Here is a 12,584-nt window from a genome sequence, read left to right as displayed (position 1 = left end):
CTGAGTCCTGGCACTGCAGGCACACAGTAACTCCAGCCCCATATGGAACATGCCAGACATGGGATGACCCAGCAGCCATTGTGAGACTGCATCTCTCCTGCTGAAGTCCTGTGCCCAGACTGAAAACACCTCAGAGCTTGGTACAGGATCACTCTATTGGCTCTCAAGAGCCAGACCAAATGTGGTGAGCAGCGAGCTCGTGCTAACAGGACCAGCTGTGAACAAGGCAGGGGACAGATGGGCCTCTCCATGCTGTTCCCTGCCAATCTCTGGTAGAAACCTACCTTATTAGCTCATTCCCAGTGCAAGAGCCAAGCAGTGTCTGTGCATGCTCTGGGGCTAGTCTCGAGTTTACAGCCTTGCTACTACCCACAGCACCAGTGACTCTGAGGGAGCGAGCCTGGGTTCACCTGGATCAGCACTGAAATATATTTAGCAGCAGTTCTGGACACTTGATGCCTTTGACCTGTCAGTCAAAGAGATTAACCTAAAATGTAAATAGATTGTATTTATATAGATATGTATTTGTATATACATACATATGTATAAAGATAAGCAGCCCATACGAATGAATTCGAATGAGAATTCTATGACAAAATTTTAAAACCTTTAAACTATAAAAAACTGAACATCTTTCAAAAGGAACCTGATACAAGACAAAGACATTTTGTGTATTTGCTCCAGCTTAAATTTTACAGCAGAAGTACAACTGCAAAACAGAATTACAGACCACAATTAGCTGGTCCAGTATTTGCTATCCAGCATTGTGATGAATATAATAGCTACGTTACAATCCTCTTTAAATATATGCAGCTTTTACCTGGTTTGGGGTATTTTTCAGTCAGAGGAACACTATTCTGGTAAGTGCCTGGCCTGATTAGGTTAAACCCAATGTATTTCTACATCTCACTGTATGGTGTTGGCGCATCACAAATGAAGTACAGAAACATACTGGATGTTCACCTGCAGGAATAGCATATAGTTAGAATACAGAACACTGAAACTGCAAATTCCTTCGTTATTGTTGTTTTGGTTGGGGACAAAAACCAAGAAACCAAAACCACTGAAGCGGTTCCATGAGATTTGACACCCCTGTTTGACTAGAGTCATGCAAACAGCCCTGTAGGACAGTCACACATCATATATGAAGTCCACTCAGCACTCATTTTCAGAACATGTGGTACAGTTCTTCTTTCTGTGTAAGATCATCTTGTCCTGTGCTTCCTCAGTCCAGAATAGTCCTTAAGAAGCGTTGCTTTCTGGAAGACAGTAGGGGCTATAGGGATTACAGTTTTAACAAATCCACCAAACCAAGCAGCATTATCCCTGGAGAGGTGAATAGTTGTATAATTTGGCCCATGTTGTTGCTATTTTTTTTTTTGTTTGCTTGGGTTTTGAAAAATCATTTGCTGCAATACATTGAGAAACAGGAGACAAACACAATTAACTCAGGCATTCTCCCATGGTATTCTGCTTCTCTTTGCTGGATCTCTCTTTCATGTACCGTATTTACTGCTTGGGTTCAAAGTTCTCCTCTTTGCTTTTTTTAATCATGCATCCCTTGGTTCACTCATCCTTGCACCTCCAGCCTTTGTTGTTTTCAGTCTTTAGCGATGATCTTTCAGTTAAGAGCTCACCAGAGTGTAGATCATGCTGAATGTAAAAGAAAGACACAATATGAAAGTATCCCTTTGAAGCATGCAGAGCACTTTGATTTTTATAACCCTTTGCTGTCTGTTCCTCAGGTCTGACTGTAATGGCCTGTGCCTTCCTTTGCATTCTTTCTATCTCTCTAAAGCATCTTAATTATGGTGTATTCAAGATGGGTATCAAAAGGCACTCAAGAAATAACAAATTCATTATCGACATCCTACTGCACCACAAGCTGTGTTTGAGCTTTTTAAAGCTCAGTCTGAGCTTTTGAGGATTTGAACAGTGAAGAAACAAAACCATTTTGCTTTCACGTGTTTGATCTTTAAAACTTCAACCGGCAACTCTCGGCAGGGCAGGCAAGGTTTTCCATGAAACTGCATTGTTTTGATTCCTTTGGAAAAAAACTCTGTGCACTAGAAGAAACATAAAATGCAGCCACCAGCTGGACTGAGTCCATACATACTAAACTCAACTCTGAAAAGCGAACAAAACAGAGTATATTGCCACAGCTCCATTTTACTGCAATTCTAATTCTGCCAATACCCAGGAAAGCATTGAAAAACTGTCTGTAATTTATACTATTTTATCTAGCACCAGGCAGTGGATTTTGGATGATGGCCACATTTTAGAATGAAGGGCTCAGAGGAAGCTGCACAGCAGTAAGGTCACAGGAGAAATGCTACACCACACTACAGAGCCAACTTTGATCCCAACACAAAAACGTGGAGTTAAAAAATGCTTTTCTCTGGCCATTTCTTGCTTTCTCTCCTTGCACTACTGACAGAGCTTGTCTAGCTTAACTGCCATGCTTTCCACTCTCAGCCCCCTGAACAGGACTGGCACGGAAAGTTGCTTAGCCTAAACCCACCAAGTTACTCCTACTCAAATTCCCATTCCATATCCATCTTCATGTGCGTTAGGCACCTCCCAGCCTCTCGCTCTCATGTGCAGACAAAGGCACCTACACATGCACAGGTGGATAGAAATCTTTGTTCTCAACAGCATTTAAAAGGAATGCTGAGAAACAGCAACGTGCAGCAATGACTCCTCAAGATGTGGGGAACAGCAGAACAGATAAGACACCAGTAATCAGAGGACAAATCACACTTTTCTTCCACCAGCACGCAAACCTACCTTGCAGGGGGATGACTACATGCAAGACTGGCTTGAAGAGGCAACTCTATATAAATACATCATGGAAAAAGGAGTAGAAAAAAAGGCATCCTAAAGCATCACCTCCATTTAAAGTGTGTTAAAGTTTGTCGTCCAGTAGTTTTTATGGTATGATTACAGAGGTGACTAAAAGCACTGGGATCCTGGTAAGGCCTTACCTTAAATGATTCTGACATATTTTTGCACTGGGCATTTGTGCCTGTGCACTGAGGACATGTGACATGAAAGGGGAAGGGGGACGACACACAACTGGGGTGCATATCGTATCTTCATTAATGTACTTTAATTAGGGGTTTGGACCACGCACAGGCTTTACCCTGTCATGAAAGGGAGCCTGTAGGAATGACTACAAGCATGGTGCCTCCCATGCTCCCACCCAACATCCACCTACCCATTTATTTACCATCTTGAGTATTACTACACCAGAGGTGTATTTTTCTTCTGATTCTCTTGAATCATAAGGAATTGTAGTTTTTTATTTCATGCAATGCCATTAGCATAACATTTGTTATTTCACCCATCCTAAAAGACTATACAGAGAAGTTAAAGTTATTTCCTTTGGTTGGCCCTGGGGCCTGGTTCAGGCCTTAGGTAAACAGTAAATATTCTGTACTGAAGTGTCAGCAGTCAGTGGGAGTACTTCCCTGAACCAACATCAGAAGCAAGTTTTATGAGACTAAGGAAATTGTCCAACTGGTTCCAGTCATTCCTAAATGCAATTTCACAAATGAAATGAAAAGCAGCTACTATTCTCTTAGTGAAATGGCCAGACTTACCAGTAGAGATAGTAGAAGAAGGAAAGGAGGTAGAAGGCCAGCTTACACCAGGCCTCTTTTTGGCAGTAACTCAAGGTATCTGCGTTCATGACTGCAGGTGGATCATATGCCAGCTCTGAGCTATCTGCTGGGCAACGAAAATACCTGGAAGAGCAGGAGAAGACACCCAGAATGGCTCTGTAGTAATCTGTATTAAATATGTGCAGATACACACCCTCCTGAACACCAGCTCAGGAGACTACCATCTTCCATGATATAGGAGGAATCCCCCTTTCTTTTTCAAGTCCCTATTTCCGGACATTGTAAAAATCAGGAAGCTAGTCTAAGCACTCCTTTCTTATGGAACCAAGCAATTAATGAATGTGGATTTACTGTGTTCTGTTAATTTTTCACATTGAAGCATTTCCCCTTCCTACAGAGTTATTTCTGCCTTATCCACTAATAACATACACATTGTGAGTGACAATACATGGTGGTTTGTGATCACAGAGTGGAGGAAGGACTACTGGGCTTTAACTGCACCTACACAACTGATTTCAGACATGATGAAAGGTGACAGTCCCAGCCAACTGGTAGCTAAGTTCCTTCAACTCTGGAAAGGAAAAAAGCCAATATGGAGTAACAGAAGAAGTGGCTGACTAATGTTTTCTACATGTGGCACTGCTCGAAAATGTATCATCCAAATAATTTTCTTTGGAAAATATTTTCCTTCTTGCACAGAAGAAATTTCTAATTAGTCTCAGCAATGACTGAATGTTTGAGAAAATCGTGACAAAAGAACTCCTTTGGCAAAGGGGCTTTTGTCTCAGCTCCTTTGCAGTAAAAAGCAAAAGCAAATACAAAAAAAAGAAGTTTTCAACAAAGTTAATGACCTGCTCTAAAATCAGCACAAATCAGAGGAAATATTGTTATTTCTGCTGCTTTGATGAAGTAAACAGAAGATTGCTGATTGCTTACAGATGGATAGATAGACAGATAGGAAGATATAAAAACACCAAACAAGTGACCAGCAGCAAACTTTGAAAGGAGATGTTCTCAAAATAACTTTGCCTTTCTCCCTTCCATTGTTAGTCACATCCATTTACAATCTCTAATAAAATTGCAAATTGTTTTACAGAGAATCATAGGTAAAATCTTGCTTAATTCTCTTCATTGGAATGAAGATATTACACAGTGTCTTCCCATGGTTCTGTGCAGAACTTTACATAATGAACCCAAACCTCTCTGTGGTTAAAGCAGGAGTAATTATGGAGTACTTACAGCAAAGCATATGAAGAATCACAGAAAGAGAATCAAAAGTTCTCTCCAAAGATCAGTATCATTACTTAGAGTCTGACCATTTTCCTCTTGGTAATATTTGTTTTTAGAAACTTTTAAAATGGGTATCATTGTCACACTTTGGTTGTTAACCCTTAGCAAAAGAGCAGCATAAAATATTATTATTTTTATTGGAGCAAAACAGTGTGGACAAAAGAACTTGTAGCTTTGTTTCATTTAGCTTTCTGAGAACTGCACAGGCACTCCAATTTCTCAATAATACACTTTATCATACGACTCTGCATTACTACCAAGCTTTTGCAGAAAAAAAGTGTAAAAAAGCTACTACTTTTTAGTTCCTGGTTGACATGATGATTTTTACTTCTTTACAGAATTATTCTTCTGGCTACCATATGTACCTTTGTAACACAAAGAGACCCCGACAGACAAAAATCATCTGTGCTTTTACAAACACTGTGAAAATGCAAAACTAGGGAAGTCTCCAGACTGACAACCACAAAAACTGATGTCTCTTGGTTATTTTCAGAAGCAACAGAAGGCTGATTCTCCACTAGAATGCAGAGGAAGATGCAGCAGCAGCAGCTGCACTGCCTGTCTGGAAAACAACAGCAGGTCTTATGTGATCAACTCTGAAAGCCCCTCGGTGAATATAAAGACAAATCAGAGATCCAGAGTGGGAACATGCCCCACTTCTTCCTATGGGCAGTGTGAAGAAACAGCTCTTCACCTACTCCAATCCCTACTCCAAGAGTCTCTAAAAGAGAACTCTCCTGCAGAAAAGAAATTCCCTACTGCACAGAAAGAAACAACTTACTTCATACTGAAAAAAAAAAATCAAAAAGCTGCCAAAGAAGATGAGACACAAAAATCTGTCAACCTGCCCAGTCTCTATTTCACAACCACAATGGAAAGGTTTCCTTGTTGGGGCTGAATGAAGAGGTCCAAGCTCTTTCAAATATGAACTGTCTTACAACTCCCCAGCTGTGAAGTATTCAGAGCCTCACCAAGTTCCACATTCAGATTCCAGCCATTTCACTTCCATGTTTTCACTCACTTGCGGCGAGTGTATCCTGACACCCTTCAGAACATTCATCTAAGTAACTGAAAGCCACAGCTGTATTATCATATGTTTTCTTTAGCCATCCTAAATCATAAAAAAAATTCCTTTTTCTCTGGAAGTGTAAGTTTCAGCTGCTTATAGGCAAGAGCCTCTAGGCAGAAGATACTCATCTATACTCCTATCACTGTCCTTCATTGTTCATACAATCTGCATGTGTGCTGAGCTGGCAAGCAAGGCTAACAAGCAGTCAGCGTATAAAAGAAGGGCTTACCTCCAGAAGTGGTAAAAAAGCAAAGGAACATTTAACCCCAGTGTGAGCCACTCCTGAGCACATAAAAACATTATGCAGAAAAGACTGTGGATGGAGTACTCTGGCAGCACCAGCTAAAAGGAAAGGAACAGAAACAACAGAAGTCAGTAAAACAAGCACCTCTTTGATTTTAGTCACCCAGGTAGTCTTTCAGAAAACAAATCAACTCTGCAAGTCTTGCAAGTCTCCTGTGTGTCTGCCCCTAGACATACCTCAGCTGGCAGACAGCGTGGCTTTGAGCAAGGAGCACAAGACTCAGGGCCAGGTTAAGGTTCTACCCAAGTCTGTACTCCAAAGGCTTGATGAGAGGCATAGGACAAATCACATACTGTCTTATCTGGTGTTCCAGATTTATGTCTACAGAACACACATTATATTAATACCTCCCTCACAGAAGCATTTTGAGACTAAATGAATGTCAGTAAAAGAGTTTTCAAAGAACGAAGTTTTATTACTCATGCATTCAGAAAGGAAACAAAGCTATTCCTGAAGCTTTGTGTCTGTATTGGAGGGGTGTCTTTGGAAAAATAAAACGCTGCTTCTACCATTTTGGTATGTTATATACACCCTAAAGAGACCAAATCCATTACTAAGTAAGCCTTGCAAGCTCAAACCCACTAAGACATGAAACTCACTTCCTAAGAAAATCCATGGCTCCCTACACTATTTGTTTCAGAACCATGATGATTCTTTCTATTAAAAGAGAAAATGAGTGGGTAGCTGGCAGAAGCAGAAATGTATGTGATGTTGATTCAGAGTAGTTATTTCAAAAGGCACTTTGCTTTTTTCACTGCTTTCCCATTTCTTAGCTGTCTTTCTTCTCTTGTTTTCTTCCCATGTCTCTTCTCAGCAATCCCTATTTCTTTTCTTCACGTAATAGAAGAGAACAGTTTCCAGCAGTGGATATTTCTCAAAGCTAGACAAACTCATATACAACTAATCTGCATCCATTGCTTCATCTTGGAGATACATCAACCAAAGTTACATCACAAAAGACATTTGAGGCCTTTTTTTGATGTAAATTCATTATCATCTGTCAAATAATTAAAATGAGACCTATTTTTCTTAAAACAATGTAAAATTTACTATACAGCTTCTCCAAATGCCTACTCCCATACAGCTGTGTTGCAAGGAATTACATCATCTTGGTTCTAGGAGTCTTTCCACCTCACATGGAATGTATTGTTTTAATTCATTTCACATCAGTACTTGAAGAAGTTAACACATTTTGGTATCTCTGTGACTATGTCTTCAACTTAAACATTCTCAAGGGCTTATCTTATGTGGATGACAAATCACAATACAATTATATAGTTCAGGTTCCAGATGGTACTTATTTATCACTGCTGGATCTTCTTTTTTTTCAATTTTAGAATGTGATTTACAACATGACTATAACCTTTCCCCAAAGAATGATTCATCTTCATCACAAATTGTAGCAAGAAAGGTCTTCATGATGTATGTCTGCCCACTAAACATCACAACACTTAAAAGCATATTACATTCATTTTCACATATTTGATCTCTGATTCCAACACAATACACAGACTTAGCAAGACTATAACTCTGGTGCCTGATCAGTGGGCTGGCTGGTAATAACAGAGAAGGAAACCCACGGTGAAGATTTATTCAGAGCTTGAAAAACAAAACAAAAATCTGCAGTCAAACTAGAAAGGAAACAAAGGAAGCAGAGGACTCTCAGCAGCAGGCTCACTTTCCAGTCACAATTTCTGGTGTAAATTAAATCCATCTATGCTTTTGATGGAACAGCAAATGGGTCATTTACGTCTTTCCACCCTTTTCTTGGAGTGGTATTTTCCTGTAGACATAATTAAGAAAGGATCATTGCTGATCACTGTTTCTGGAGAGAATTCATGCAAAGCCAATTACATTCAGCTGATGGACTTAAGAGACCAAATCTAAAAGGAGAGAGAATTGGAAGCATGTAGAAAGGCACTAACAGCAAGGCTTATGAGGTGAAGTAAATAACTAAAATAAAACACTGCCTCAGTTCTTAGCTGTAAGAATCATCCTGCAATTTGACATGATATCCTCTAAAAACAATGGAAACTTGAAATCAACTTTAGCAAACATGGGATTCAGCTCCTGGAGAGAAGAAAGCTGGCTGAGAAACAAGCAGCAGTCAATCCTTGTTGTCCCTGCTGAGGTACTCAACTGAAAAGAAACTTCTGTGATACAGATAACTGCAACAGGAATTAAACCGTCTTTAATTCATTCCTGTGAGAGCATAGGAAGCTGTCAGATGGTAAACATGTTAGGATATAAATAGTACACTGCTATTTTGAACCAGGAACATCCTGATTCAGATAACGACCTCTGCTTTCTGACACAGCTCAAGATGAAGCTCAAGATGGTTATGAAACATGGAGAAGAAGGAGAAACTGGCATAGCAGCACAATTCTTAAGGGATGCAACTCGGTCACTTTGAGTCCCAAGCTCAAATGGCACTACAAATTTACCACCAAAAATTCAGCTGGCTGATATTTCCCTGTGGAAAACCTGAGAAGGAAGTCAGCTTCTAGACAAAAAAATTGCTGCTAATCAGAAATGCCTTTTGCTATAACATAAGCATAAGGGAAAAAGAAACTATCACAACTTTCTAAGTGCTGCTCTGATATGGATAATTAAGTAAATAGCTACATCAGTAAATATTCAAAACCCTTATTCACAATTCATCATTCACATTTAAAATGCAAAATCTTAGGTGGTTATCATAGTCATTACCATCTCACCACAAGAATTCATTCTCATACAAAGTAGTAGGCACACACATGCACATGTAGATAGATCCTTCTCCTCTAATTCCACAGAAAATAAGGCAGGCTTTGCTATGGCTAGACATCTAAGCTTGGCTGAACTAAAAGAGAAGGAAAACAAGCACTGAATTTAAGCACCTATCAGCAGCTTCTTTCTGTTTATAGGAATACAAAGGCCTCTGTAGAGAAGCTCAGTCCTAAATAATTTTACTCTGTTTCCTATTTCCTAAATCCACTCTGTTGTTCTTATACAACAACCCCTGTCTTTTTCTGTCAGCACCTTTCTTCCTTATTCTGCTTATTACATGTGGATACCTTCTTCTAAAATGTAATTTTGATTTTACAGGACGCTATCATTTTTACATGGAATGATTCTTACAGATTGTCTCACCAGTGAACAGGGCCCATAAAACACCTCGCAGGAACCAGAACGGGGAAGATATTATAGCAGGAATAATAATATCCCTCGATCAGTGCTACTAAATTCTCACAGTTAGAAAATCAATTGCAACAAGTGAATCAAGCAGTTTTCCCAGTCACTCTTAAGCCACTGAAATGTCAAGATGCTTTTTTCCAGCACTTTGCTTAGACCAACACTCCTGAGTGCTACACAATAATAATAATTCTCACACAATTGCTGTTCCTTCCCCCAAAAGACTCAGAGTCTACATCAGTCTCCATCTGTGCATGTCAACCTCTGCACTGCAACCACAGATTTTACACTGTACCCAGAAATTGCCAGTCACAATACACTCTACCCTACCAGGGTTTCTGAGAGTCTTCATTACACTGTTAGAGGCTGAAACAAGGTCCCTTCTTAATGCCTGCCTTCTTCTCCCACAGGTGGCAGGAAAATCCTGGAGAGAAGTGGGGGTTGAGTCTCCTTCTTGCAATGTTAAGAGCTCTGTTGATTACCCCAGCAGAAACAAGTTGTTCACCTTAAAAACACACAAGCCTCTTTCCATCCACCTGAAAGCAACAAGAAACTGAAAGCACCATGCATTTGTGGCATCAATCCCAGGCCCCAGATTAGGACTGATTTAAGTGCACACTGCTTTATTGCAGTGGTTATTGCTACTGCACTAGAGGATGACTGCAGCTTGTCACTACAGTGCTCATTTGCTGCTTTTCCCACCACATCCCTCAAAAAAGCTGACGGAATCGGTCCTCAGCAGCAGCAGGGAAAGAGGGGGTGGAGGTGTACCCAAGGTTTTCAGGACACAGGAGTTATTTCAATAACACTTTAAAGCCCATCCCTACAGAGCCTGCCAGAGCTAACCTGGGTTACTGGGGAGTGTCAGCTGAGTTAAAGACTGTGAGGTCAAATGGAGATTATTTAATGACTCCAAAATTCCCCTAACTGAACAGCACAGGCCAGAAAAATCACAAGTGTAGTGCAAGCAAGTGAAAAAAAAGGAAGCAAGACCAAACAAAAAGCTAGCAGTAGCATGCGCCTTAGCCCAGACTGTGTGCGTATGTGGAATGTACATACTCTGAAACAAATCATCTGTTTCCTCCTGCTGTTGCACAAACCAAAGAAGAAGGGTCAACTGTGTGTAACTTAAATACACACACACATCTTAATAATTCCAACAGTTTAAACATACTGTTTGCAGTGATCAAACACATGAAACACTAAATTTACTCCTGAAATACAGGAAATCTTTCTGCTTTTCTAGTGCATTTTTCTAAGCTACTTTAAATGATTTGGGTTACTTGACTTCCAAAACCTCTTCTGAAAGGCTGCCCTAGAGCCCAATACAATTCTGTCACAGCAAATATACTAAGGTTTTCAGTCCAAATATTCAGGTTCAATTTATTTCAATTCTCCTGTTAAAATCCACACTTGCTTGTGCCTCTACAGACTGTTCTCTAGCTGTTTATAGAAATCACTTAGAAATTCAGTGGCATCAAATTGTTATAACACAAACATGTAACAAAACCGTTTCAAGTAATTCAACACCATGTTAGGCAAACCTCTAGAAGTATTTAGCAGTTTGCTAGGCAGATGTGTGCAAGTAGCTGAAAAGGAAATGCCTGGGAAATGGATTCCAGATCATCAAAAGGACAACGTGCAGTTGAACCTACTAAGTTCATATATATATAGCTTTACATTTTATCTGGGGGAGAGCAGCAGTGCACACATGCAAGATGTAATGTTACAGACCAAATGCAGAGCACAAATAAAAACGAAAAGGGATATAACATCTGTGTTTTCACCCCTCCACCCACTGTTCAGTATCACAATGAAACAAAGCAGCAAAAAGCCAGTGCTTTATGAACGTAATTTAATTATTCTAAAGAGCTATTGGAATTCCTTTAAACATTTATTTTAAGGGGATGTGAACATAAGTCACTCCACAGCACAAATACCAGACAATGAAATAAGTAACACAAAGAGCCTAATTACTATTCTCACTCCATATTCATCTGTAACACAGTACCAAATCTAATATTAAAATATAGGATTTCTGGATGCTCTTTCCATCTCAGCTACTAAACACATCTATATTTAGGCCTATCGTTTCACTTCTCATTGTCTCGTTTCTCTCTTCAGCAACATGGGGATAATTATATTCAATATCTACAGATTCCACTGGAGCTAGTTTATGACTAGAATATTTAAGCCTTTTCTTAAGACCAGTAATAAGTTCAACAGGAGTGACAGATGAGAATCAGGTCTTTACAGGACATTCATCAGGAGTATCTATAAATATTTTGGTATTGCAGAGCCCATGGGAGGTCACAGCAGCCAACAGGTAAAGAGGTTATGAAACGGATTTAAAAAAAGACTGAAAGGTCTGCAGGGCAGCGGCACAATTGAAGAAGTGCCCCATCCTTGGAAGGCACGTCATTAGGGCAGATGTGCTATGATCTTACAAGTGTATCTCCTCTGCAAAATGTTCTTTTCCACTCAGCAGGGATCAGGAGACATCTTTATGACCTTCCTTTTCCTCACACTAATTCAGAACCAGTAACAGAAGCTGGGTTAGCAACCCCGGAGTGTGAACTTCTCTAATGTCCACAGCACTGGCAGAAAACAGGGTAATAAACCCCGTCTTGCCCTACCTCACTTTTGTACTTCAGGCACAACCAGCCAGGACACCCTGCAGCTGGGCTATTCCAAGAGCTCCTGCTGCCTTTGTCTGCTCACCCAAAGCTGGGGAGAACGGCAATTAGCACTGCAGCTGCTCATTAGGAGCCACAAAACCAGCCCCCCAGCTCACAGGCAGGGCTATGAATACAGAAACCTCAGGAATGATCAAAATGAAGTTCAGCCATCTGCACGGCTCAGGAAGGGCCCTCAGGCCTTCTCCTGGGGGTCTGCCTAAGACTGACACTTCCATAAATGCTGAAAACTAAGCGTTCACTAAAGGGCTGTTTCTGTACTGGGTGTGTAAAGACTGTCAGTCTGAGGAAGCAGATTTGGTGCAGTGCAGACATGGCAAAGACATTTCCTTCCCTGGCAGTACAAGAGCTTTATAGAAAACACCAGCAACGAGATGCAAGGTAGGACATTTAACTCACAGCAGAAAACGACTGCATCCATAAACAGG

At 40.3% G+C, this 12,584-nt stretch overlaps 1 protein-coding gene across 1 annotated transcript in view; it reads right to left on the bottom strand.

Annotated features, from left to right (window-relative positions):
* Positions 1-650: 650 nt before the first annotated feature.
* The window catches only part of CNIH3 (cornichon family AMPA receptor auxiliary protein 3), a 41,256-nt gene continuing 29,322 nt past the window's right edge, over positions 651-12,584 (bottom strand). The window contains exons 4-6 of the mRNA XM_042051733.1: positions 6,212-6,324; positions 3,603-3,746; positions 651-1,653 (exon numbers count right to left, since the gene is read on the bottom strand). Of these exons, the coding sequence (XP_041907667.1) occupies positions 1,626-1,653; positions 3,603-3,746; positions 6,212-6,324 (285 nt within the window). The 3' untranslated portion in view covers positions 651-1,625. The remainder of the gene's footprint in view (positions 1,654-3,602; positions 3,747-6,211; positions 6,325-12,584) is intronic.

This window comes from Corvus kubaryi, unplaced genomic scaffold (assembly GCF_017639235.1).
Source record: "Corvus kubaryi isolate FWS band 111438036 unplaced genomic scaffold, C.kubaryi_AGA036_p1.0 76, whole genome shotgun sequence".
In the NCBI taxonomy this organism is placed as follows: Eukaryota; Metazoa; Chordata; class Aves; order Passeriformes; family Corvidae; genus Corvus; species Corvus kubaryi.
This window is presented reverse-complemented; position numbering and strand designations above follow the sequence as displayed.